Here is a 27936-nt window from a genome sequence, read left to right on the forward strand (position 1 = left end):
TGCCACACGCCGGCAGCCTCCAGCGGGGCTCGGCACAGCCGGGGGTCCCTGCTGCCCCGCCGAGCCGCCCCGGGGCACGGGGCCTGCCGCCACCGCCGCCGCCTCCCTCGGCCCTCCCGTGTGAGGGCCATGGCGGCCATCCAGAACTTGCAGCTGTGGTGCAAGCAGCAGTGCGAGGGCTACCGCGATGTCAGTATCACCAACATGACCACCTCCTTCCGCGACGGCCTCGCCTTCTGCGCCATCCTCCACCGGCACCGGCCCGACCTCATGTGAGTACCCTCGCCGGGCGTCGAGGCTGCTGCTAGGCTGTAGGTTTGGCCCCCTCCGCTCGCAGCCAAGGCCCTTGCTGGGATGCGGTCAGCCTTCCATCCAGCTGACGCCCCCCAGCCCTCTGTCCACCATGGGCCCCCACAGACATAGCCCCAGCAGAAATCCCAGCTCCCCTGGCAGATGCTCTGGGCCAGCAACTGGCACCAGAAGAAGCTCTGCCGGCGCCCGCGGTGAAAATCTCTAAGTGAAGAGCTCTGCTCTTGCTGCCTACCTATATGCCTTTTCCCCTTGTGTTTTACCTTTCCCCCCCACCTTTCCTCCCTCTGCAGCTGAATTACAGGCGTTTTAAATGCATCTTTTCCGTTGCAAGGCAAGTTCAGACAGTGATTCCTGGGGAAGGGTTTCCTCCTCCTCGGTTGGTGTTTGCTCAGGCTGGGCTTTCCTCCCTCATCCACACGCAGCCCCAGTGCACAGGAGTGTGGAGGCGAAGGCTATTTGAACAAGTTACAGTAGGAGGGCAGGGCCCAGCAGCTGCTGGATTTCTGCTCATCACTTGGTTTTCCCATCTGGAGCTGAGTCTGTGGGAGGCAAAATGCTTTCCACCCCTTGCTGCTGCCCTTGCTGGTGCCTTCTGGGTTTTGACCTACGTATGCCCAAATGTTAACATCTGGGAAAGTGAATTGTCAGAGAGATGTTGATCCTGTTTCTAGTTGGGTTTGGTTTTGCTTCTGGGCTCTTTGAACTTGGACGTGGGGGGGATGAGAGGGGAGGTCAAGGCAAGAGGAGCAGAGCAAAGATTGCCCAGAAGTATTGATTTAAGCATTGGGTCTCTCCTAGTCGGATGTGTTCAGCTGGTAGAGGGCCAGAGTGGGTTTTCCTGTAGTGCAATTTTCCTCCTGCTCCTTGCAGTTCTGCCTCATGCTCCTAGGATAGCCTGCCACTTGGCTTTGTGTGTGGAGATCTCTCTTACAGGTGTCTCACTTTTGGTGGAAGCCCAGGGAGGTCTCCTTAGGGAGGTCTCCTCTTTTTCTCTCCCCTCTGCTGTCTTGGAAGAAACAGAAGTTGGCTTAGGCAGCGAAAGGTTAATGCAGGCTCTTCAGGCACACTTTCTCTGTAATGCCCAGTGCTTGGGCAGTCACCATGGTGTTGCTGTGTATGGCTTCCTGACATGCTGTCATGTCCATGTGACTCCAGATATTTCCTTTCCTTCCTTTGATTCACAGCCCTAAAGATACGTAATACCAGGGCAGAAAGGCTTATGTGACCAGGAGGTGCCCTTAGAGGGATCGTGGCAGCTTCCTGGCCAATTCTGGATCATGGGTGTACGGAGCTGGAATAATCCTGCTGGCCAGTCTAGTGGGTTGTTTATAGTCCTTGAGCTGTACATCAGGACTTGTGGATAGACACACTTAAAATAAATTCTCCTGTGATGAAGAGGGAAAGTGTTCCTTGTGGCAGCTCTCTGTTCCTGTTTATTTTCTTTTATGATGGAAATTCTGCCTGACTTTATTCAGGACCTTACACTAGCTCTTTATGGCTGGGATGAACTCAGCAAAAAAAACCAAACGCCTGAAGGTTAAAGTGAGAGAAGCTTTTATCAGTGCCCTCTCTCCTCGATGTCAGTGGTGTAACACAGGAAAGCACCAGGTGTATCCTTGGCTGAGCAAAGTCCTGCTGGAAGGAAGTGATGCCTTCAAGTGGTTGCAGCCAGGGCTGCCTTCTGTCACGTGTGAGATCCTGGGACTGAATGCTTGTGAAAATTCTCCCTGCATCTGCAAAAGCTTCTTCGGTGTTGCCAGCACAGGAGCCACCAGCAGAGAAATGCAGCAGGATGCACATGCAGCTTCCCAAGGGCTTGAAGCGGTTCGTCCTGAGCTCTTCCCCATGCTTCTGGCAAAGATCCTCCCTGAAGCTTAGAAGCATCATATTGAAAATAAAACTAGGAAAGGCTAATTGGTGTTTGGAGCACTGAGGTGTGTTTGCTGCAGCCCTGCTTTGTGAATCACTTGGGAAATGTGATCAGTCGTGGCACTGCAGTTTTGCAACAGTGTGCTTTCTGCCTTGGTTTACACAAACGGCATTCTTGGGCCGAGGATTTCTGTTAGCAGGAGCCTGAGAAGTTCCCTGGAAAACTTGAAGCACTTACAAAACATGGCTATAGGGACAGGCTTCTTTTGTGGGATATGTGGCTCAGAGGAGGGGCTGGTGGGGGGTCCCTCTCCCCTTCCTGTTTTCTTGCTGGAAAACACATGGAAAATATGGAAACCTCTCAAACTTGGCTGACGTCAGTTTGTATGTTATCAGTGAACAGGGTTGTTTAAAACGAGACATGAATTTCCCACTCACTTCCCACTCACCCAAGGATGCTCTGGGGGTGTGGAGACACACACTGAATCACCATGGAAATTCATTCCTCTTCTGTCCCAGCTGCTGAGTGCTTCATATCCAGCCCTAGCCAGGCGTACACACTGCATCAGGCAGGTCCTAGCTGGTTTTCTGGAGTGATGATGGAGCCCTGAGGCTCTTTTATCTAAGGGATGTGAATTCTCATGGCAGTACGGTGGGAGACTGAGGTCAACAGTTGCCACATGTGATGGCAATGGCCATGCAAGCTCTTTACCATGGATTTAATGGCCTTGGCCAGATGAGTGAGTTAGGAGAGGCAAGGGAGCTGTGCACACTCGCTCAAATATTGATGCCAGATGTGGAGGGAAGGTTTTGATTAGGCTGCTGCTCTTTGTCCAGGATCTTGCTCTTTCCCAGGCTGTAAGCTGGTGTTCAGCTCAGCGTTCTGGGAGTTGACTGGTTGTAAAATTCCCCTTGGCAGCTGAGCAGCAGTGGGTGCTCATTCCTCCATCAGCGTTTCCTTGGACACTGAGCTCAGTGGGGCAGAATGAGGCTGACAGTCACCAGTATGGACAGAGAGGGTCCCAGCCATGCTGAGGATGGGTTGTCTGCAGTCTTCATCTCCTTAGAAAAGGGCTGGAGTGAAGTAGAGCTGCTGCCAGCTTGGCCTTCGTGGGGTTGTGGTTTGTGTGACAGGCATAGGAGAGGGGAGAGTGGTTCTGGGGTCAGGGAGTCTCAGCTGCTATTAGTCATCCCCAGCAACACACTGTAGCTTGCTGGCAAGGCGAGGGCAGTATGGAGAATGCATTGCTGAGAGGAGGGTGAGCACATGGCCAACATCTTTCACTTGGGATTCCCAGCCCTGTCCCTTCTCCCCAGGCCACTGGCACTTCCAGAAAGGGCACAGCAAAAACGTCCTGGTCCCAACAGAGCACACTGGATTTGAGCCCTCTGTTAGGACCTGTGAGCTGTTAAAAAGAGGCTTCACATTTTTTTCAGTGATGCTTTTGATTGCACATCTCAGTGCTGTGATGCAGAAGCTTTTTTGGTACCATCATGGCTCTGGCATTCCTTTTGCTTGGTCTGCTCCAAGGTTGGAGTTACCAACCAAGTTAGTGCTTACAGCAGCAGCAAAGATTTTTCCTTTGGAAGCATGTGTGCTTGAAAAGGACTGTACCATGCTCTGTTAGTGCTGGGTCTGTGCAGCTGGAGCAGTGGGTGGTGATGGAGATTTGTGGGCACGAGAAATGCTCATCCACTTTTTGCTAAAAGAAGGTTTTTTTTGGCAAGCTGAAAACTTCTCTCCCCCTGCTAGTCAACTCCAGTCTGATTTGTTTCCAATAGTGGAGGCCCTCTTGGGTCAGATCTATGTTTCTCACTTCTTCCAATTAATTCAGTTTCTTGTATTTTCTCAGTGGAGAACTCCTACTTCTCCATTTGTATTAACCTTTCTAAGGATTATGTTGGTCCAGAGAGCTTTGATATTTCAAGAAGGGAGATGCAACTGCAAGATCCGTTTGCTAAAGAAGTATTAGATGTAAGCAGTTCACCTGACTAGCTAGGTAAGGAGTGATGCTGAGGGGGCAGAAGACTCTTGAAATGACCAAATAGCCTGGTTAGTTGTACTCTCCCTAAGGGAATTTCAGACATTTACCTTCAGAGATTGAGATTTTTAGGTCTCTGTTACGTGACCATGCAGCGTGAAGCTGCACACGTGCTAGCACAGCAGTGTTCAGCATGGGAGAAGAAGGCAATGACCAGCAATAAATAGGTAACTCTGGTGTGTTTTGTCTTATGAGTCAGCATGACCAAGGAAGTGGAGCTTGCTTTTGCTCTTGTGTGTGTTTTCATACATTCAGGATGTCCCTGATACAGAAGCTTTATTTGGGAGTGAGGCAGAGAGCTGCAATCACATCCTACAGCTGAGTTTTTAAAAAGCTGATTTTCTTGCCTGACACAAAACAGGATGATTGCATCTATTGTTTCACTGAAAATAATTTAGGTGGTGATTATTTTCATTGCTCTTTTTAATCCATTGTCTCAGGGAAGGGAAATCTCTGGGCAGGAGCACTGCTTGAAGAAAAGCCTCTGTGTGTCCCTTTGATTTTTGCACAGGAAAGGATACATGATTTAGAGGTGGGATGTGCCTTGCCTTTACGTGCTTCTTGGGGGAGTTTGACCTTTGGGTCTTATCAGTCATTCATTCTCTCCTTATCTCACATAGCAATGCCAAATGTGGGAAGCAGGGAGAAGGCACAGACTGTGGCATGATGGACAAACCAGTTTGGAGGCTTCTCTCCTACTTAAAATGTAATGCTTCACTTTCTGTATGAAGCAGATAAAGGACCTGGCTTGCTCCTTGCTGTTACAAGTCATGGAAAAAGTTCCCCTGCTGCGATACAGATCATGTGTTTGCCTCATGAATAGGTTGCTGCCAGGCAGCATTGCCCTGGCTTTCACACAGTTATCCTGGCTCCTCTCAGAGGTGAGGGGCTAACAAGGCTAGGTCCACATCAGTTAACCAAAATGCAGAGTTGGTGCTATAGACTTTTCTGTTTATCCGTGAGAATTTCCTCTCTGCCTTTTGCTTAGCTCTGCCAGTAGGTACCAGGATTATAAAGTGAAACAAGGTTATCAAAAAGGAATTGACCCTGCCTGCTTGCCTGGCCAGAAGGAAGCGGTGTTGGAGAGCAGGGCTGCCAGCCAGCAGTCAGTTTTGTATTCCCGATTTAGCAAGTGACAGGCACTTCAAAACAAAGCTGACAGTGGCTGTTTCTAAGCAAGGGACGCACTCTGCTCTGGGTGAGAAGCACACTGCTGTGGCTCTACTTCCAGTAGCACACACTCCCCCCCCACCTCTTGCTTGCTTGTCTGTCCTGCCAGGTCCTGGGTTTTGAGGTCCAAGCAGAGAGAGATAGCATCGGGGTTGGACCAAAGAGTGGGAGAGCAAATCTGGAGAAAGGGGAAGAGGGAGGTGATGTGCAGGGACAGCAGAAAGGAAGAAGGGTTGTTGACTTTGGCTTGTAACTGCAAACAGTAATTGTCTCTTCCTTTTTAGTTATTGATGATGGTTACAAATCATAAGTGACAGCCCTAGGGGAATGAGAATAAGATTTTTACAGGCACCTCTGCTGTTACCAGCTGCAGTATTGTGTTGTGGGCAGAGCTATTTCCCAGGCAGGTTCCTGGTGCTGGTTTTGAGGAGCTCTGCCAGAGGAGAAAAGAGTATCTGAAGACAGAACGTGTGCTGGTGGAATCCCAGCAGGTTCTGAGATCAGGAGATAGGGGTGCCTTGGAGGAACATATGATATGTGCAGTGTCTGAGGGCTCCACACCTCGGTGGAGCTCAGGTCTCTCTGTACAGATGGGAGAAGAGCATGGATCTGACTGTTTGAAAAGTACTTCCAGGGAGGTAGTGTTCAAAATAAGGGCCAGAAAGCATTGCTCTATCTTTTTGAGGTGGGAGATGAGCAAGCCCACCCCAGGAGTTAAAGGTTGCTCCTGGCTGTCTCAGCAAAACCCCTGAATCTTCATGGGATGTTTTGGCATCAGCGCTCCCTGCCTGCAGGAGGCTGCAGGAGTCAGCCCTGTAAGTGTAGATGTGCCAAAAATGTGTTGTGCTGCCCGTGGGCAGATGGCTGAGCCTGCTGGGCCTCCTGCACATCTCTGTCCTGGGAGGTACGGCAGGCCCGTGGCTGACTTGAACAAGGTCTGTCACACTGCTCCCTCCAGAGCATCTCTGAGAAGGCAGAGCGGGAGGAGGTGCTCTGTCCCCTGAACCAGTGAGGCTCAGAGAGGGCAGAGAAGCTGGAAGTGTGTAGTGGTCTAACCGCAGCCAGCAACTGAGCACCAGACAGCTGCTTGCTCACTGCCCTGCAGTGGGTCGGGGAAGAGAACTGGAAAGAGAAAACTCATGGGTTGGGATACAGGCAGTTTGATCAGTAAAGCAGAAGCTGCATCCACAAGCAGAGTGAAGCAAGGAATTCACACGCCACTTGCCATCAGCAGGCAGGTGTTCAGCCATGCCCAGGAGAGCAGGGCTCCACCACACACAGTGGGTACTGGGGAGCACAGATGCCTTTGCTCCAAATGCACCTTCCTTTTTTATTCTTCCCCCAGCTTTATATATTGATGCCACAGGCTAGGGGATGTCCCTCTGCTCAGCTGCAGTCACCTCTCCCACCTGTGTCCCCTCCCAGCTTCTCATGCACCCCCAGCCCAGTCCCTGGAGGGAGAGGGTGAGGAGCAGAAAAGGCCTTGACTGTGTGTAGGCACTGCTCAGCAGCAGCTAAAACAGCTCTGTGTTATCAACAGTGTTTTAAACACAAACTACAGCCCCATACCAGCTGCTGAGAAGAAAATTAACTGTGTCCAGGCCCAATCCAGCACGAGGTGAAGCAAGCTGCTGGACATCACCAACCTGAGGTTTTTTTCTTCTTTCTGTATTCCAGAAACTTCGACTCCCTCAGTAAAGAAAATGTGTATGAGAACAACAAGTTGGTAAGTGACTTGTAATGCTTTGCTTTTGGTCCAGTCCATGCCTTGGTGCCTTGCTTCTGTGGTTTAGCAACAGAAACCTTGCAGATGCAGTGTGCTGAGTGTGCTGTGTTCTGCATGGCTCCAGCCTTCTGATTTCAGTGTCCAGGCTTGGTTTCTGCTTGAAACCACCCTCAGACTGTTCACACTTTTCACTGGCTGCACAGTGATGCCTATGTCTAATGGTATCCTGTGGCAGCAGGAACTTGGACAGAAATGATAGAGGTTGGTTGGACTCAATGATCTTAGAGGTCTTTTCCAACCTTAATGATTCTATGAAAACATGGATGTAATGCTCCCAATGGGTGGAGAAAGAGCTGGGAGGTAGCTGGTGTGAGAGGAGAAGTGTAGGGAGTCTCCCCCACTTCTGCTCACTCCTGGTGTAGGTGGTGAAGGCTGCTGAGAGGTGGAGGCACCCTAAAACCTCATCCTGCAGGGATACTTCACTCTGGGATGGGATTTGAGTTTCTGTTCTTCTCTCCATGAATAAAGTGGGCAGTCTAACCCCCTTCTGCACTGGACTCAGGCATGGGCTCAGTGCTTCAAGGAGGATTTTTTTTCCTCCCTCTCTCCCTCACAAAGAGAGGCAACAGATTAAAATGCTTCTCTTCCTTTGGCATTGCTCCACAGCTTCATGGCTGTTTGGCAGGAGCTCAGGATGTGAACGAACCAGGACAGCTTACTCTTGTCTGGATGACATCCTTTGATGCAGTGAGCCATCTGACGTGGTCCTTGCCTCTGGGGGAGCTAAAGCTGCCCCCCCATGCCCCATAGCTTCGGCACCCCTTCAGCCCCAACTGTGCTTACAGTGATGTGATGGACCCCCCTTCTCCCCAGGGGTGGTTGCTGCAGTGTTTGAGTAGTGATGCAGGTTCAGCCCTGCATGTTTCTTTCCTCTAGGTGAGATTCTGACCAAGTGGTTTTGCCTTGGAGTTTTGGTATCTGGCAGGTGTCAGGGCCTTTTTGCTGTGGAGAGTCATCCTGGCCAGCATGTTTGAAGGCCTACGTATTTCTCCTTCCCAAGCAGGGCTGGTGCTGCCTGCTCTGCTGGCAGATTTGCTTGTTTCTGGGAAATGAGCTGTGTGAGCTGCCCCAACTGCTTGTGTTGATGAAAAGCTTCTTTGTGTTTCTAATAAAAAGAGTAGCTCCCCTCCTTTGTTGCTGCCTGTGTTTCCATGCTCCTTCTCTTGGTTCCTTCCATGTCCTTTATTTTGCTTTCTTCTTTCTTCCACCTGCTGCAGGATAACTGCTCTGTGTTGTCCTTTCACTGCTGGTATCCTGCTGCCTTGGCTTTGCTGTGAGTGGGCTTGACCCCTCCATCTCCCTGTGTGCTCCTGGACTGAGCATCCTTCTCAGGCTGCATTCCATCCTTGCTCTGACTGTCCTTGAGTTACACGTGGGTCTGATTTCCCCCAGTGCTGTTCCTCAGCCATTGTTCAGCTCCTCCTTGATGTCTCACTATTCAACAACTTCTTTTCAGGGGCGGTGTTAATTCAACTCAAAACCAAAATCTTGTTTGGGCTGCAGTTTGCCATATAAGGCCATCTGCAGAGGAAGAATGTGTCACTTCTCAAGTGCCAAAAAACCAACCCTGAATCCTAGGAAAACTTCAGCTGGTGGCAGATTTTTGCTAAAGGTTTTAAAAATACATAAAGAGGCATTGGATGCAGTTCTGTCAGTGCTTATGGATGGTGGTGTGGTGTAGCAAATATAACAGTAGCCTGTGGCAGAGCAAAGCTGTGCCTGGCTGTTTCAGATTCCCTTGAGCACATCACTTTGTTCCCTCCACACAAATTGGGGGCAGTGGCACTTACCTCCTTTGTAAAGCACTTGCAGCTGCCTGATGGGAGGCATTATGCAGAAATAACCTGTTGCTCCTTTAAAGGCCAACCTGGGCATGCAGGTAGAGGAGATCATAGAATCATAGAATCAACTGGGTTGGAAGAGACCTCCAAGATCATCCAGGCCAACCTAGCACCCAGCCCTGTCCAGTCAACCAGACCATGGCACTAAGTGCCCCAGCCAGGCTTTGCTTCAACACCTCCAGGGACGACAACTCCACCACCTCCCTGGGCAGCCCATTCCAATGTCAATCACTCTCTCTGCCAACAACTTCCTCCTAACATCCAGCCTAGACCTCCCCTGGTACAACTTGAGCCTGGGTCCCCTGTTCTGTTGCTGCTTGCCTGGCAGAAGAGACCAACCCCACCTGGCTACAGCCTCCCTTCAGGTAGTTGTAGACAGCAATGAGCCTTCTCTTCTGCAGGCTGCACACCCCCAGCTCCCTCAGCCTGTTCTCACAGGGCTGTTCTCCAGGCCCCTCACCAGCTTTGTTGCCCTTCTCTGGACATGTTCCAGTACCTCAACATCTCTCTTGAATTGAGGAGCCCAGAACTGGACACAGCACTCAAAGTGTGGCCTGAGCAGTGCCGAGTACAAGGGCAGTATAACCTCCCTCATCCTACTGACCACACTGTTCCTGAGCCAGGCCAGGTTGCCATTGGCTCTCTTGGCCACCTGGGCAAGAGAGAAATGGGCAACTGAGCCATGTTAGGTGGTGATCTAGTTGGATCTCCAGGCAAAAAAAACCCAAACATTTCCCTGGAACATGAGGATGCTGTAGGCAGAAGGAACACTACATTCTAGTGCTGCTTTGTGCATTGCTCACCTACTTCTGGCCAAACTAGTTGTGTGCATAGAGCATCCTCCCCTATGTGGTTCAGGCAGCCTCTCCCATTCCTGCACCTGTTGTGTTGTTCTTATTCTTGGCACCCTGTGGCAGAAGGTGGCATGGTCTGTGTTGCTGCTAGACTGCACACTGGGAATGTCCAGCAAGAAAACTCCGCTGGTCAGACCAGTTGTGCAGCCAGATCGCTGTAAAACACTCCAAAGATTATATTAAGTACCAGGTTATGAGACAGGCGAGTGCCAGGCTGGGCTGGCAGCAGTGACACAGCAGAGGTTGGTGGCTGAAAGCAGGCTTAATGTCACCACAGTTGCATTTTTACTGGGACACCCAATGGAAAAAAAATGGTAATTTTCTTGCTCAAAGATAAAGGCTGTTTGTTTCTTCTAAGCAGGAATTGCTGGCTTGTACACCAGTACAGTTGTTTGTCTGTGACAGAGGTCAGATGTGGAGGGTTTTAACGAGTTCAAGGCTTTCTTTAACCCTTTCACTGTGGGTTTAAGCTTTAGCCTTCCATGTGGCTTTGGTTTCCTTTACTGTGTTGATATTTTGAAGGAGATGCTCCAAAGAGGAAAGGAAAGGATATTTTTTCCTGTAAGCCAGGAAGTAAGAGGGCTGGAGAAAGCCCATAGAAAAAGCCTTATGCTGAGTTGAGCAGAGGCAAAGTCACCTTATGTGTATTGCAACTTCCTTTTGTCCTCTAATAGAGGCTTCTTGGTCTGACCTTGATCGTGCAGATTCAAAGCAGAGAGGAATATTTGCCCCCAGATACATGCTTGGCAGCATGGAAACGGTTAAGCTGGAAGAGAGCTAGGTGTCAGGAATTCTGCAGTATTCCAGTCTAGTCTTGGAGAGAGAGCTGCCTCCTGCAGCCCAGATTTCCCCTTTTTCAGATGGTGAAGAGCAGGCAGGAGGCATTAACATTTGCACAGCACTCGGAGATCAAAAGCTGCCTGCACGCACCTACCCGTGCGCCGTTAACTGGGGAGTGCTCCAGCCTGGGCTGGAAGCCTGCACTGAGTCTGCCAGCCTGGACTGGCACAGCCCCTTCTGCCAGGCCTGCCCCTCTGCAGCTGTGCATGCCCAGATAGAGGCAGGCTCGAGGAAGAGCAGGGGAAGCCCAGGTGAGTTCCTGTGCAGTGAGCTCAGGCCAGCTTGCCAGGCAGATTTTTGGCTCCCTTCCTGAATTTCTCAAGGTAGTGGCTGGAAGCCATGACTCTGTTGGTTCCTGTAAGGGCTGCAGGATGTAGGAGCTAAGCTGGTGCAGCTGTTCCCCAGTAGAATTATTACTCAAATGGGGTTGTTTGCAGTGGAGTTTTTTTACATGTGATGAGGAGCAGCTCTGCTGCCTGGGCTGGACAAGACCCCTCTTTGGTTTCCTTCTTCCTGTAGGCATTTCGAGTGGCAGAGGAGGAGCTGGGGATCCCAGCCTTGCTGGAGGCAGAAGATATGGTTGCTCTGAAGGTACCAGACAGGCTGAGCATCCTCACCTATGTTTCCCAGTATTATAACTATTTCCATGGACGGTCTCCTAGTAAGTACCATATTCCCTGGAGGGGTGGGAAGGATTTGGGCTTAATTTTGTGCTTTCCTTTGTCTTCTGACAAGCTTGGAACAGCAAAATAGACTGCAGAGAGGCCTTTTGGTGCCAGAACTATTTCAGTGGAGGATATGAATCCTTTAGACACTGGCCTACAGCAGCACCATTGCTCTTGGAAGGGTGCAGGGCTGTGCCTTGTCTTTAAAACTACCACTTTAAACTTTAATATACAGTATAAAAATTCTTACAGTTCAACCACACAGGAGCAATGGAAATTCCCCTCTGCAGTTCCCACCTCAGCTCTCCTTTCTTATGCATCTCCATCTCAGCTCCAGTCCTTGCCATAACAGAGGGCTGGTGAAAACAGAGTTGAACAAGGCTGAGCTTGTCTATGAGGCTATAGTGGACCTTGTGCAGCACAGCAGTACTGTTATAAGGGAGCAGAAGAAAATGACCCCTCCTGACTGGCACAACTGTGGTAGCAGTTCCTTCAAACATAAAACACAGAGCTATGAAGACATTACATTCATGTACTGCAGAGTAGATCTGGGCTCAGAGGAGCTTTATTGTAGACTTGGTTTATATTTGTCCTTAAGCTCATAGAAAATGAAGTAAAACCAATTTCACAGCTTCCTCTAGAGGAAACTTTCAAAAGTGGGACATGAATGACTTAACTGGTTAGGATGAATCTAGATGGAGAAGACAGATATGCATTGAAAATGTCCTACATCCTGGGAAGAAAGAGCAGTTCATTCTGGGATCTGCCTTTCATGCCTAAACTCTTCTCCCTTCTCCACCTCATTATATATTTAAGCATGCTTCTCCTCTTCCTCCACAACCTCTTATTGCCCCTCTCTTATTTTATTTTATTTTATTTTATTTTATTTTATTTTATTTTAATTTCTTAATTAATCATTTTCTTGTTTTGAATCCATTCTGATTGAAGCCAAACAGATTCCATCATGTCTGTGCCAAGTGGTGGGAATCTGGGTCAGTTTGGGGTCTTTTAGCCCATCCCCCCCCCCCCCAGCATCTTGCCTACCACATCACCAAGCACAGCACATTTTTATACTCTCTTGTGTCCTACAAAACACTCTGGTTGCATTCCTTGTGCTGGGGTGAATGTGTGTGTCTCAAAATGAGCCCAGCCAGGAATGTGCCCTCTGACACCAGGCAGACTCCTAATGCCATAGTCATGCCCTTCAAATGGGCTCTAGCAGGACCATGAAATAAGCAGGACACGGAAGGCTAGAGAGGGCAAGCAGACAGTATTTTATTGAGGTCAGGTGTTCAGAGAAGAGCAGAGCTAAAGCCTTTCTACTGGGCTTTGGGAATTCTATAAATGGCACATGTGGGAAGTGAGTGGGCAGCTGGAGTCTAAAGTGTTTGCTGGGCTGGTTGTCACCAGCCTCCTGTGACTGGTCACTGTGGTAAGGGAGCCCTGGGTGTTTATCTGGTTAGGCAGCTTTCTGGAGAGAAGGTTGCTGGGAGCTGGCCCCAGACTCACTCTGTATTTACTCAGGGTATAATGTCTCCTTAGACAAGTGGCCATTTCATTGGCTACTCTTAGAGTGAAGCTGTGGCTAGGTTATCCCACAAGGAACGTGGAGACATCTCATTCAGAATAGGAAGTGGTGCAAAAATAGCATCCCTGGGAGACAGAGGAGGGGTCTTGTCTGTAAAAACTTCCCAGGGAAGCTTCCCTGCAGTTTCCAGGCACAGGGCACCACTCCTTGCTTGGCTGAAATGTCTTGGAGAGTCTTTCTTATGAATTCAGAGGCTTTCTCTTTCATCTGCAAGGAAGAGGAGACTGAACATCTGTAGGCTTCTTGTCAGGTCTTGATTTCCACATTAGCACCACCATGGTACTTCCAAGTCTTTGTCATTGCAGAATTGCCCATTTTTAGTGGCCATTTTTGCATTCAACAAGCCTGCTTGTTCCGTGAGAGTCCCAACTGAGATGTGGGGTGGACACCCTCAGCAGTGTGTAGGTAGTCTGAAGCACAGAAACTCCCTCTGCACTTCAGTTCCTTTGCTGTGAACACCTGACAGCAGTGCTTGCTTCACTGGTGATCAGTTCCAGCCATCCTCTGGGCCAGGTACAAACCCACAGTCTTGTTCACTGCACTGGAGAACTGCTTCTTAATCGAGCATGTGTCAAGCATTTGTATGCTTTGCATCCATCAGGCACCTCCAGGTCTTCTTGTACTGTAAATTACTCCTAAGCCCGTGGCTTTTCCTTTATGTTCCTTTAAAATCCTCCTTTCTTCCAGTTGGAGGCATGGCTGGAATCAAACGTCCTTCCTCTGAGCCTCAGGAGCAGCCCTTTGGGAAGAAAGCTGTGTCAGAGCCTCCTAAAGCAGTGTCACCAAAACTGCCTCCTGCCCACCCACCAGCCAGAGCTAAGCAAAAAGAAACCTCCCCAGTCAGCATGGTAAGAAATGTGCTTTGGGGTGTTCTTTATACCCTGCATCTGTTCAGTGAGCTTGAGTATGAGGCTAGCTCAAGGCTCCTAGGGGTAAGGACTCTAAAATCTCTGTTCCTTTTAGGGGACTGAATCGAGGGAACTGTGTACTGCACAGGTTCATTTGGGAGTCACTGGAAAGCCATCAGTCAGCTGGGACTCATGCAGTGTTGAACAGGACATGGGTGTCTTAGGACGTGGCTGTGCTGTTCTTAGGTTTTGGGGATGGAGATTTTAAACAGATATTTTTGCTAGAAAACTTTGATTAAGTTCTTGGAAAGTGTTTCAAAGCAGAGTGGGGATGAAAATAGGGTGGAAGAAGGGCAGCTCCTTTCTCAAATGGGTAAGGGCCTCTCCAAATTAACTCAAATCAGAGACCTTTGCACTTCAATTTCTCATAGACAGACAAAACACCCTGGTCCTCTGGCTTTGTGGACACAAGTCCCCCTTACTGCATCCCAAGTAATCCCAAGCACAGATACAGGTTCGGTGGTGAATGTCTGAGAGCAGCCCTAAGGAAAAGGCCCTGGGGATCTGGAGTGATGCAAAGCTCAACATGAGCCTGCAGTGTGAGTGCAGCCCAGACACAACCCTGTGCTGGGCTGCAGCAAGAGCAGTGTGGGCAGCAGGGCAAGGGAGGGGATTCTGCCCCTTGGCTCTGCTCTCCTCAGACCCCACCTGGAGTCCTGTGTGCAGTTCTGGAGCCCCCAGCACAAGAAGGACATGGAACTGTTAGAGCCAGTCCAAAGTAGGGCTACGAAGGTGCTCAGAGGGCTGCAGCATCTCTGCTATGAGGACAGGCTACAAGAGTTGGGGCTCTTCAGCCTGGAGAAGAGAAGGCTTTGAGGAGACCTTATAGTGCCCTTCCAGTAGCTGAAAGGAGCTAAGGAAGGCTGGGAAGGAACTACTGACAAGGTCTTGTAATGACAGGACAAGGAGTAATGGGTTTAAACTGGCAGAGGGGAGATTCAAAGTGGATGTTAGGAAAGAGTTCTTTGCAGTGAGGGTGGTGAGACACTGGCACAGGTTGCCCAGGGAGGTTGTGGCTTCTCCCTCCCTGGAGGTGCTCAAGGCCAGGTTGGATGAGGCCTTGAGTGACCTGCTCTAGTGGAACGTGGAACTGGATGATCTTTGAGGTCCCTTCCAGCCTAAACCATTCCAGGATTCTATCCTCCTGAGGGCTGTTTCACCTTGTATGAATGAGGGGGAGTGGGAGCTGTTGGTTCTCTCTCAGTGCATGCTGAATGCTCGCCTGCCTGCCTGCTCACCCACTGCTTCTCCCCACAGAGAGGGGTCCTGGCAGAGAGTGGCAACATCCCTAGCAGCAGTTGTGGGGTCTGTGGCAACCATGTGCACCTGGTGCAGCGCTACTTGGTTGATGGGAAGCTCTATCACCGGAACTGCTTCAGGTACAGCTTTTCAAAGTGGGGCTGCAGGCCTGTGGGTCACACAGGGGCAGCCTGGTCCTTTGGGGCCTGAGGGAGAGTGGTGGGGCACTTTTTTTTTCAGAGTAAAGGCAACCCAGGCCTGCTTTTGACCCCATGCATAGAAGGAGCTCTTTGCACAGGGTCTGTTTTCATCTGTGCCCTGTATTCAACTCGGGTCAGGCCATACCTTGAGTACTGTGTCCAGTTCTGGGCCCCTCAATTCAAGAGAGATGTTGAGGTGCTGGAACATGTCCAGAGAAGGGCAACAAGGCTGGTGAGGGGCCTGGAGCACAAACCCTCTGAGGAGAGGCTGAGGGAGTTGGGGTAGTTTAGCTTGGAGAAGAGGAGGCTCAGGGGTGACCTCATTGCTGTCTACAACTATCTGAATGGAGGCTGTAGCCAGGTAGGGTTGGTCTCTCTCCCAGACAACTAGCAATAGAACAAGGGGACACAGTCTCAAGTTGTGCCAGGGGACGTATAGGCTGGATGTTAGGAGGAAGTTCTTCACAGAGTGATTGGCGTTGGAATGGGCTGCCCAGGGAGGTGGTGGAGTCACCATCCCTGGGGGTGTTCAAGAAAAGCCTGGTTGAGGCACATAGTTCCATGGTCTAGTTGACTGGTTAGGGCTGGGTGCTAGGTTGGGGTGGATGATCTTGGAGGTCTCTTCCAACCTGGTTGATTGTATGATTCTATGATTCTACTTCAGGCCATGCCATCAGCAGCTCCTGTTTTGGTGCCTGAGGAATATGCATATGGGAGTTTGCTCACTGCTAGTGTGCTACCACCCTCCCTGTGCCAAGAGTGGAATCATGCCTGTGCTCTCTGCTGTGTGTCAATGGCCTCCCAGTGCCCTGGAGGATGTTTTCTGAAACTTTTGTATCCACAGGTGCAGGCAGTGTTGGATTGTGCTTCTTCCTGGAAGCTACAAAGCTGGGCCTGAGCCCGGTACCTTCATCTGTACCAGCCACCAGCAACCAGACAGCGTCCAGGTCTCTGGTCTCCACAGCACTGGGAGCAAAGCTGAGAGTACCCCAGCCCCTGCTGCTTCCAGGGTGTTCCAGAAAGCAGCAGAACCCAAGAAAACAGAGCAGGTGTTGAAGAAACCCAGCCAGGAAGGCCTTGCTAATTCAACCAAGCCATCTGTTTCATCTTCTGGAAGCTCAGGTTTCAAAAGTGTAAATACTCCGTGGTCCTCTTCAGCTGTAAAGAAATCAGAGGACTGCAAAGGTACCACATTGGGAAGTAAAACAGACCACCTTAGAGGTGCCCCAGCAGGGCCTGCATGGACAACCTCCACAACGAAAACACAGCAAGCCCGAGAAAACTTTTTTAGGTCATTAGAGTCCTCCAGCAATAAAACCTCTGAGGCCAAACCCCAAATACCTTCTTCTCACTGCCCTGGGAAAACTGCCTCTACCAGAACCACTACTGAGGCCAGTCCAGTGAATGCAGAGAAGGCTCAGGCACGAAACCATATTATACAGGCTCTGGCTGGACCAAACACTTCTCCAAACAGGCCAGGAGGACTCAGTTCCACTGGCTCCTCAGCATCCAGCAGGTAAGGACTACTTCTCTTTCCCATTTGACTCCCAGGGTGATCCCTGGGATAACTTGGAGAAGTCCCTGCATCTTTCTTCCTTTTTTTCCTGACTGCTTTTGTGACTGAGCTATAAAGACACATAGAAGGACTCATACAGGTCTTTGGAACAGAAGCCAATAAAAAGATCCATCCTTTCAAAAAGACTGACTAGGCTGTTTTCTTTTGCAGTGGCAAGTTTTCCCCCACCAATTCTCCACAGCAGAGTCCAGCTCCAAAAGCACAGTCCAACAAAACAGGGTACACAGCACCAAACCAGCAGAAGGCTGCAGACCCTCCGCCCAAGAGCCAGGCTGCCAACAAACCTCTTGACTCTGTGCACAAGCCAGAGTCAAAAGGCCTCAAAGGTGAGGATGGCTGATCACATACAGCTTTGCCTGGGCACAGCATGCCAGCCTTATGCCTTCCTCTTGGAAGGCTCATCCAGCCTCTTTGCTTTGAACTAAGCTTCCACCATGGTGATGGTGCAGTGAGACAAGGGTTGATATTCTGGGGGTACTCGATGTCTCAAGCACTTTCAGATGGCCTAGGTTTTTTTTGGGTCAGAAGCAGTATCTCTCTTCAGTTTGTTTTGAACTTGTGGGGTTGTCTCTCCCTCTTCCTGCCCCATCCTTTGGTCTGAGATCTGAACTGTTTTGTGTTTCACTGCTGCTAGACACACCTGTCCATTTACATCAAAGCTCTGTTTCTGTAGCTGCATTTGAACTGAAAAGGGGCAGGATGCCACCAAGGTTATTTACTCCCTATTGAACCTGAATCTGTCCATGTAAAACTTGTTGAACTGGTGCTAGTTTGCTGCATTAACATTGTAATATCTACCCCAGTGCATGGCTTATCTCCTCAGATCCTCCTAAGACTCAAATCTGGCTGATTTCTGCTTATTCAGGCCTGGTGTTCCTTTCTTTAGGAAGCATGAATGTTGGTGAAGACAAGTCTGAGAGCCCAGCAGATTGGAGATCTCTATTGAAGCCTGTAGCAAACAAGTGAGTGTCTTGGAGCCAGAGGCTCTCCTTGACAAATGAATGGGGATGTCCATGCTTGCACCTTTGTTTGTTGCTGTAGGTCTGTGTGCATGTAGGAGGGAAGAACTCCTGTGTTTTAATGCTTCTATTTTCAGCAAGTTGATGAGAAATGACTTTCATTTCTGGGGAGGGAAAGCTTATTGCAAATTTCCAGACTCCAATTACAAAAGGACGATCATCCCTGGTGGAGACTCAGCCCAGGATGTCCAGATCCCTTCCTGTCGACCATTCTGCAAGAGGGGTGGTTTCCTACCTTTGTCTTTCCTCTTCACAGAGACCAAGGTGGCTCTAAGAAACCTACTGATAACTCCCAAGTGAGAACAGGGAGCCCAGCACACAAGGAGACAAAGCCAAGTCCATTAGTTGTCCCACCAGCAAAGCAGGACTCTGGTATGAAGGATAAAAGTTTTGCCTTCATTTTGCTAGTCAGGCAGGGGACAGGGATTAGTGCTGCAAGGCAGATATCAGGAACATGTTGGTGGTGCTTGTGACTTGCTTTCATCAGCTTTTGCTCTCTGCACCTGCTCTGGCCCTGTGGTGCCTTCCCTGAGGAGATGGACTCCGGTCTTCTCAGGGTGCCCTTCTGCAAGACAGTTAACAACATTTCACTTTCTCTTGCATAGATGTGTAATGGTGAGAAATCTTGGGGGCAATTCCCAACTGCTTGTTCTTCTCCACCCTTTTCTTGTACTTTGACTTCTCACACTCTGGCCTTGTAATTGGTGGCTTCCCTCTCTTTTTTGGGGGCTTCTGCCCCTTGCTAGTATCAAGAGAGGAGAACTAAGACTAGAAATGAAGTTGGTGAGTGCCAGAGATGCTGGGCAATAAAAGGATTTATGTGAGATGAGGGTTGAAATGTCTTACCCCAAACCTGTCTGTGCTTCTTAATCCAGCTTCATCTGGTGGATTCATGAAGAAAAGATTGATCCCCAGCTCAGATCTTATCAAGAGCTGTCAGAATTCAGAGCAAAGCGGGGAAGACCTTGGAGGCTCTGCCAAGAAAGAGGAAGAGGGCAACCAGCTGAAGAAAAGCACTATTACATGTAAGGTCTCCTCTGCCTTCTTCAGAGCACTTTTTCCTCTGCACTGTCAGGCTGGGAGATGTCCCCTAGTTGCCTGTGGCTGTTGTCATGGGGGAAAAATCTGTGTCATTAATTTTTATTAGCCAGCTTGACCTAAGCAGGAACTAGTGAGGCCAGAGAATTCAGTGGGAAGGGAAGAAATTAAATCAGGGATTTGTCAGGGTCACTGCCCTGTCATTCTTCATACTCAAAGCTATGAAGAGGACCATCTCCTAATTCAGGAAACTGGGATCTAGTTGATGTCTCTGTTCCTCTCCAGTTGAGTGGCTTTGGGAAATTAAAGGAATGCAGAGAACTATCAGCCAGAGACTCCAGCTGGCAGGCCCATGGTAGAAGCAGCAGCCAAGGATGTTGCTCCTTGGACTTTCACAGATGTCCTAACCGGTTCTGACCAGTTTGTCCCTATCATTTCTCACTTCTGTATGTTCAACCACAGCTTAACTCTGTACCATTCTTGCTTTGTTCAGTTGTTTTTGCTCCTACATATCCCACCACAATGCCAGTGAAATTCCTGGAACTCACTCTGCTGCTTCTCGCTGTCATATTTGCTCAGCTTGCTTTCCTTACCCCATCTTGCTCTATCTTACCTCTGGATTAGAAGTTTCTCACTGCAGAGCTCAGCCCTGACTCTGAGCTTTGTCTCAGAGCAAACTGCATGGGTCGCAAAGGCTTGGTGGCCTCATGCTTAGAATCATAGAATCAGTCAGGGTTGAAAGGGACCACAAGGATCATCTAGTTCCAACCCCCCCTGCCATAGGCAAGGGACACCCTACCCTAGATCAGCCTGGCCACAGCCTCATCCAGCCTGGCCTTAAACACCTCCAGCCATGGGGCCTCAACCACCTCTCTGGGCAACCCATTCCAGCCTCTCACCACTCTCATGCTGAACAGCTTCCTCCTCACCTCCAGGCTGGACCTACCCATCTCCAGCTTTGCTCCATTCCCCCCAGTCCTGTCACTACCTGAGAGCTTCAAAAGTCCCTTCCCAGCTTTTTTGTGGGCCCCCTTCAGATCCTGGAAGGCCACAATAAGGTCACCTGGGAGCCTCTTCTTCTGCAGACTGAACAGCCCCAACTCTTTCCGTCTGTCCTCATAATGCTTCAGTATTTGTTAGCTGGCTCCAGCATTGTCTTTGGCCTGGATCTCTGGCAGCTACAAAGCATTCAAACCCCAGTCATGTTGTCTACTTCAGAAGTTTAGCCTCCACTGCCATCATTTTCCAAAAACTTTCCATCTCCTTTCTCCTCAGCCAGAAGGTGCAGCAGTGCATCTTTCCCAGGAAGTGAGCTGGTAACATAAGGGAGGCTGAGTTTATAGCTGTCTTTCTAAATGTAATGATTGCTGTCGGGTGGTGCCCACCATGGGAAATGTTTTTAGCAGTCTCTCCCCATTTTTCATGTATCTATAAGTCTGCCACCTGAAAGGCTGTCCTCTTGCTGCTGTCACTTGGCAGCCTGTGGCTTAAGGCTCTGTGTAGGTCTACCTCAGGACTCAGAGGCTGTGAGCAGGCAGCTACTTGTCCTGCCCTTAATCCTGTGTGTGTCTCGTGGGGCTGTGGATGGTGAGCATTTTATTTGTGTCTTTTGGTGTAGGTAGTGTTTTCTGTTGGGAAAAAGAGGCTCCAAGGTTTTCTTGCCAGCTTGTCCTACTTCCAATTTGCTGGCAAACAGCCCACCTATTCTGTGTCTGTCAAGACACAACTTGAGGATATCGGAGAGATCAGACCCTGAGCTGGTCAGGAGAGTGTCGTTTTACAAGCTCTTCCCTTCCAGTGACCTCAGTTTTCTCGTGATCAAGTGAAGCAGCTTCCTGCCTTGGTTGAAGGTGCTGCTGAGGTCATTCAGAGCCTGGAGATGCAGGGCTGAGCTGGGAGAGGAAGGTGTTGTTCTGGCAGCAGCAGCAGACTGCTCCTGGCAGGCCTGGTTTCTCTCAGAAGAACCTTTAAGAGAAGTGTGAGTTGCAGGAGGTGTGCAGGGCAGCAAAGGAGCAGCATCCAGAGGGAGAGTTACCCTGACAGAGGCCAGTGGTGCTGGGACAACATAGCTGAGTGCCACATCCAGCATCTTCTCCTTTTGCACTCTACCTAGCAAACACAACAGAGTGAGGGCTGGGTGGCTGGAAAGCTGTCCTTGAACTCTTCCTCTAGTCAGCACCAGCTGACAGAGACTCTCATGAGGTTCCCCAAGTCTGTCTCTCTAGTCTTTCTTCTTGTGTGTGCTGAGCCTTCAGTGCTGCTGCCTGTCTTGCAGCCATGCTCTTTTGATACTAGAGTTTTCCTTCCTTATCACATCATCCACGTACACCTCTGTTCTCTCACTGTGGTAATTATCCAGCCCAGCCCCTCGGGTATCCGAATACCTCACACTCTCCTGTAGTTATCCTTGCAGCACAGTTGGGCAGAGGAAGCTGAGGCACAGTGGAACAAATACACATTGCTTAAGGATTGATTTTAATAGGTGTCCAGGGCCTAAATAATGCTTTGTAGTGGGGCCCAAGGGACTTCTCACCTAGAAAGTGTTTTGTGGAAGAAACTAAACCTTAGTTTCCCACACCTGTGCTAAGGTCCCCTAGACCATCTTTGTTCCATCAGTATTTACTGATACTGCTTTGTACAAGAGCACTGGAGGGGCATTTTCAAGTACATCTTGGTGTTTCCTGCAACAGTAACCCCATATTTCTGCTCTGTCCTTTGCAAGCTTAGTAAAGAGTGGGGTTTGCCACAATAAATATCTTTGATTTTCAACAAGGTAATGAATGAACATGGAAGTCAATATCCTTAAATGGAAGGTCCCAAGTCACACCTGAGTTAGGTGGCTACCTGTGCCCTGCAGCACCCAGTGACTGGAGGGTGTCTGAGGAGTAAATCAGGCTGTGCTGTTTGCTGGGGACACATCTCTCACCTTAGGCACTCAGTGCTCTGTGTTGGGTGGTGAGGACCTGTTGTGCTCTCTGCTGGTGTAGGCACTGTCCTACCACAACATTTTTTAACTCTTCTTGTGGTGTTGGTTTTGTTTTGTTTGTTTGTTTCTCTCTTCTAGTTATACCTTCTGTTCCAAAAAGCATCCAGAGGTCTGAGGCAGTGTCCCCAACGAAGGTATGGCTGAAAAGCAGGTGTGGAGTTGTTGGCTATTCTGCTGGAATGCTTGCCCAGTTTGCTTTATTGGGAGGTATTATTTGAATTCCCAGGGGAAGGGTGGAAAGCTCTGGGGCAGAGACAAGGTGGAGAGACTGCTGGTTGTCTCTCATTCAGGACACAATAGAAGCTGGGATAAAGCAGAGCCAAACAAAGTTCTGGTAGACACTGCATCCTCCAGCAAGAGAGGGAGAATGGCTGTGGATTGCCAAGTGTGCCTGTGTGTTGTCACTCACAGTGGCTGTATGGCAGTGCTGTGAGGTTGCAGTGGCCACTGCTGTTGTAAGCAGCCAGCTCTGTGTTTCTGCTGACTTGGCCCTTCCAGAACACTGTTCTGCAGTGGGGCTGCTTGCCTCATTTCCTATCTCTTGGGGCTGTGATCTCAGCAGGCAGTCTGAGGGCACTGAGCTCTATGTGGTCCTCCATTTCTTATCCTAGCTGCACCCAGACTACCTCCCTGAGGAGAAAATTCAGGAGAAGGTGCGCGATATTGAGAAGCAGTTGGATGAGCTGGAATTGAAAGGAGTGGATCTGGAGAAGCAGCTGCGTGGCTGTGAGGGAGGTAAGGGAGACTGAGGGCCAGCTCTGTTACACTGGGGAGGTGTGAGGCTCACATCCTACCCCTGGGCATTCTTGACTGCATTTCTGAGAGCTCACACTACATGTGAGGTGCCAGGTTGCCAAAGGTACCTGCTGTATCAAGATAAAGCCCTGGGAAATTTGAACCCGCTCTGGCTGCTCCCAAACCAATTGTTTGGGCAAGGCCTTGCGTTTATTTGGCTGAGAATCAGGAAGGCTGGGGAGGGGCAGGCTGCCATTGATCTGCCTTTTGGATCCTCAGCCAGACTGGCTGTCAAGGCTGGCTCTGGTTTTGCAGGGCTTAGTGGGTTCTTTTGGAATGGCAGTGCTGAGCCAGCCACGTGGAAGATGAGCTGGGTGCCCTGTGGCACAGTAACTGTGAGCAGCTTCCTTGAATCTGCAGGGGGTGATCTGCATCCTTTCCCTTATGCCCAGGAGTACCAACAGTGAGTTGTTCCCAGTGGAGGTTGCCTGTGGCTCATATAAGTGGTCTTAATCGTTGTGCATTTGAGCCGGGGAGTCTGAACTGATGCAACTTCTGAAGGAGTCTTGCTTTTTGTCTCCTTTGCAGATGAATCTGAGGATGCCCTCATGGTGGATTGGTTCAAGCTGATCCATGAGAAACAGCTGCTGCTCAGACAGGAATCAGAGCTGATGTACAAGTAAGTACAACCAGAAATTCATCTGCTTGTGCAATTCACCTGTGAGCAATAAGCAAGGAAGGAGAGGAGAGTGTCAGCCAAAAAAAGTAAGGTGTTAAGTGCTGGGATGAGGGAAGGCTGGAGAACCTTCTGGGAGAACTTCCTGAGGTATTAGCTGATGGGCCTTTGAGCACTGATGAGCACCCAGGGTCTGTGGTGAATTTGTGGGGAGGGAAACCTTACAAACATGATGGAGGAAGATTTCTCCCAACCCACCAGCCCTACCCAGGTGGTGAACGTGACAGAGATGAGGCTTGAGCACGATAAGAGAAAGGTACAGCCCTGGGACATGGAGAGGCAGTAGCTCATCACTTCTATGGTCACTTCCAGAATGAAACAGCAGAAGCTGGAGGAGCAGCAGTGGAACATTGAGACGGAGCTGCGAGACCTCATGAGCAAGCCAGGTAAGGACTTGCTGGCCTCTGGCTGCATGGAGCCTTCTTCTCTGCATATCAGACCTGGAATGTCCTTCAGAGCTGAATGACACTGCCAGGGATTCAGTTTCACTGTGGGATATTGTGATGGGTTGGGAGTTACCCGTTCCTCCACACAATGAAATCACCCAGACTAGACTCAGCCAGCTGGAAGTTAAGGACTGAAGCTTTATATTCACAGCTTAGCACAATATACAAGTGGGTAGTTGTAATATAGTACAAATATCTGCAGCTATAGACAGAAATATACAAGTTAAAAGTGTAATACAGAACCACAACAGCCCTCCCAGAAACCAGCATCCCCGGGAGGGGCTCCCAACCACCCTTCCACCTTCTTTCCACCCCTCTGCCTTATCCCAGAGTCTGCCTTACATTCAAGGTGAGTTTGGAGGATCGACCAGGGGGGTTAGGTGCAGAAGGATTAGTTACACAGATCCAAGCAGAAGAGAAACACTCCCAGAGACAGAGACACACACACACACTCTCTATGTTTATATCCTTGGTTTTATATGTCTCAGCAAGCCTGTGAGTGAAGTAGACATCACCATTGTTTTCTTTTCACAGCCTATAATGTATTTTTTCTCATTAAAGTATTCCAATTAGCCTCAAACTAGCACAGCTATCTCCTCACCGTGCTGTGCAGCTCTCAGGTGCAGACTCCCCATGACACCACATCCACCTGCACTTTCTGGAGGGCTGTGAGATGTGCCCCTAAGCATGAGGATAGGAAAACCAAGGCCTATGAGAGGGACTTACTGCAGCAGGGTGGAGGCAGGAGTCACAGTGGGGAGGTGCTCCCCTATAGCTGTGACATGCGTTTCCTTTGTCTTGTGCAGAGGATCTGAAGACAGCCAGGGAGAAGGAGCGAGAGAAGGAGCTGCTGGAGTCGTACCTGAGCACGGTCAATGATCGCAACAGCATCGTGGAGTGCCTGGATGAGGACAGGCTCAGGTGAGGGCTCTCAGATGGCAGGAGGTGAGCCAAGACTAGGGATGATTTCCACTGTACTTCCTCCACTGCCCAAGCTGTAGGGGTGGATGAATGGCTGTAATCCAGACTTCTGCTCCACGAGAGGTGGGTGGTGACCTGTCACCAACCATTTTGTCCTAAATGCTGCTGCCGTTGCTTCCTTGGCAGCTGTTACACACTGAGATCAGGACCACAGCCATGTTCAAAGCTCTTTCAAGCTAATGCTGCTCTGAGGACAAGAGAACTAAAAATGTAGAAGGCAGGGAGAAGGGAGAGAGAATCTGGAGATGGGAAAAATGAGAGGCAGAAGAGGAGCAGCAGGGGAATTCTGTGAACATGAAGCTGAGAATGTGTTTGCTGCAGCAAGTGAAAGAACATCTGTAGCCAGGAGTTGGATGCTCCCCAGGTTCAAAGGAAGGCTGCTGTGTCAAGTATCTGGACTTGTGCCTCCTGTTTCTGAGAACAGCCTCCGTTTCTTGACCTGAGGGCACTGATTCCAGCTCCAGGAGCCTAGTAATTTCTGTATGATTCTGGCTCTGGCCTTGCCCAGGCTCAAGCAGACAATAGTGTGTTTGTCCACAATGCCAGCAAGCATCTCTGCAGCACCAAGCTGCTGCTGTTCCAACCTTTATTCATCTGCGTGGGCGTGGTGGTGTCTCACAACTCAGTGAACTGGGAGGATTGAGGCCAGCTCAGGGAAGGGCCTCTGTGCTGCAAGGCTGGACTGACACTGGAAATCCCCACACAGGGCTTTGCTTTCAAGGGAAACAGATCCAATCTGCTAATGTCTAAGACTTCTCAAGCTGGGTGGTTTTTTTTTCCTGCATGCTTCTCAGGCTGTGCTGTGGAGGTTGATTATTTCTGACTGGGAGGTTAGCAGTAGAGTCATAGAATCAGTCAGGGTTGGAAGGGTCACAAGGATCAGCCAGTTCCAACTCCTCTGCAATGGGCAGGGACACCCTACCCTAGATCAGCCTGGCCACAGCCTCATCCAGCCTGGCCTTAAACACCTCCAGCCATGGGGCCTCAACCACCTCCCTGGGCAACCTATTCCAGCCTCTCACCACTCTCATGCTCAACAACTTCTTCCTCACTGCCAGTTTGAATCTCCCCACCTCCAGCTTTGCTCCATTCCCCCCAGTCCTGTCACTCCCTAAGAGCCTACAAAGTCCCTCCCAGCTTTTTTGTAGCCCTCTTCAGATCCTGGAAGGCCACAAGAAGGTCACCTGGGAGCCTCTTCTTCTGCAAACTGAACAGCCCCAACTCTTTCAGTCTGTCCTCATAGGAGAGGTGCTCCAGCCCTCTGCTCATCCTTGTGGCCCTTCTCTGGACATGCTCCAGCATCTCCATGTCCCTCTTGTAATTAGGGGCTCCGGAACTGGATGCAGTACTCCAGTAGTCTTCATGGCTTTCAGTACCAACCACCTTGTCATGAAACGTGGTGGAGTCTTCTAATGCCGTTCTGTTCTGTTACAGAGAGCAAGAGGAAGATCAGATGTTGGCAGACATGATCCAGAAGTTGGGTAAGGGCCTCTTCTAGTCTTTCAGGGCATCACTGAGTGGCGCTGAGGCTGTGGGTTTCACCTGCTGTGTCTGTTCCTTCTGCTGCAGATGGATCTCTGGAGAGCCAGGAGAAGAAGAAGAACAAGTTCCGCTTGTCCAAAATATGGAAGCAAAAAAATAAGACTTAAAGCTCAGGAGTGAGGTTTCCTTTGCCCAATGGCCCAAAGTGGTCCATGAAAGGTATGTTCCTTCCTCGGTACTGCTTCCCAGGATTCTTGCAGTACCATGATGAGGTTTCTCAACTTCCTGGGATGGATGGAGACTGCAGGTTTGTGGACCAAAAGGACAGTGTGAATCGCCTCTGGCCCCAGTGTGGGGCCCAAGGATAACTTTCCTAGAAGATGGACTTCGAAGACTCTTTTTCTCCTTTGGATCTAGCTCAGAGGCTTCAGCCTCCCTGGCAGCTCAAGAGGGCAGAGCTCAATTTGCCCACCCACAGCTCCGGCTGCTGCAGTCCTGAGCATGGCACTGCATGCCACCCATGGTGCCCCACCCAGGGCTGCAGCACAGCCACACTGCTCTGCAAAAGGACTTTTTTCCCTTCCCTCCTCCCTCTCTGCCTGTGCTGTGGCTCTTGGGCCAGGATCAGAGACACAGAGAGGGAGGTGTTGTGGGGCAACGGCAATTAAGGGTCTTGCCCTTAATACACCAGTGCCCAGCTAGGGGCAGGCAAGGAGCAGGACTCCCTCTATGTCTGTGGTGTGGGATGCCCTGGGCCCAGAGCGGGTTCAGCAGTAGTGCTCTGTTTGCAGACCTCCTTTTGGGAGTTGCTGTAGGCTGATTTCTCAGAGCCACAAAGGGTTGCCCACTGCTTCATTCCCTCTGTGGGGGAGATTTGTAGCTTCCTTCTTTCTCTGACTGCACAGTGAAGCAGGGTCTGTGGCCCATCCTGGTGAAAAATGAACAGAAGTCTTCTTTTAACAACCTGATGCTATCTGGGAGCAGAAGGGAATTTAAATGGGTTCACCTCACCCATGAATCTTCTGCATGGGACCAGTATTTCAGTCCTGAGGCTCTGTCCCTGGCAAGCCAGTGCCCTCAAGGGGTGCTGTGGTTCCCCTTGCTGAGACCAGGAGAGTATGATCAGGTCCTGGGCTGTTGGCAGTGACTCTTTCTGCTCATCCTTCAGTCCAGTGACTCCAGCCAGGCACCTGCCCAGTGTGGCAGCATCCACTCTTCCCAGGCAGCTTGGGGAGCAGAGATGGAGACAGGCAGGGAAAGATCAGATTAATTCACGATGCTTCTAGCTCTGATGTATGTGGACTTCCCTCCTCTCTCCAAGCCAGATGCTTTGAGGCTTCTGTGCATCTTGTCTCCAGCAGAGCCTGGGATTTTGCCCAGAGGAGGTTTGCTGCCCGCTGTGCCCGGTGGCAAAGCAGAGGCGATGCGTCCCTTACCCACGAGGTGGCAGTGGGACTCTCTGTCCCAGGCAGCATGCCCTGGGCAACACAGGGATGTGCTCTGTGAGGTACCAAGTGCTCAAGGGGGTTCCTGGTGCTCACAGTGTGCGACGTGTGTGTACCTGTGGTGGGACACCCTGTACCTGCATACACTTTTTGTCCAATAAAGAATTGCTGGAGCAGA

At 50.1% G+C, this 27936-nt stretch overlaps 1 protein-coding gene across 1 annotated transcript; it reads left to right on the forward strand.

Moving 5' to 3' along the window:
* MICALL2 (MICAL like 2) lies at positions 1–27936 on the forward strand. The gene is made up of 17 exons (XM_064153704.1): positions 1–272; positions 7071–7119; positions 11234–11375; positions 13655–13815; positions 15133–15254; positions 16159–16830; positions 17041–17216; positions 17777–17852; positions 18166–18281; positions 18785–18934; positions 22012–22067; positions 22545–22668; positions 23257–23347; positions 23717–23790; positions 24657–24771; positions 26266–26312; positions 26401–27936. The coding sequence occupies exons 1-17, from the start codon at positions 130–132 to the stop codon at positions 26478–26480; spliced, it is 2394 nt and encodes a 797-aa protein (XP_064009774.1). The 5' UTR covers positions 1–129; the 3' UTR covers positions 26481–27936.

Source organism: Pogoniulus pusillus, chromosome 13 (assembly GCF_015220805.1).
Source record: "Pogoniulus pusillus isolate bPogPus1 chromosome 13, bPogPus1.pri, whole genome shotgun sequence".
NCBI lineage: Eukaryota > Metazoa > Chordata > Aves > Piciformes > Lybiidae > Pogoniulus > Pogoniulus pusillus.

Excerpts from the sequence above, each read along its gene's own strand:
- MICALL2 (XM_064153704.1), top strand. The coding sequence starts at position 130 with ATGGCGGCCATCCAGAACTTGCAGCTGTGGTGCAAGCAGCAGTGCGAG. Across the intron at positions 17,217-17,776 it reads AGAGTCAAAAGGCCTCAAAG|GAAGCATGAATGTTGGTGAA; the intron begins GTGAGGATGGCT and ends TCCTTTCTTTAG. Across the intron at positions 22,068-22,544 it reads AGGCAGTGTCCCCAACGAAG|CTGCACCCAGACTACCTCCC; the intron begins GTATGGCTGAAA and ends TTCTTATCCTAG.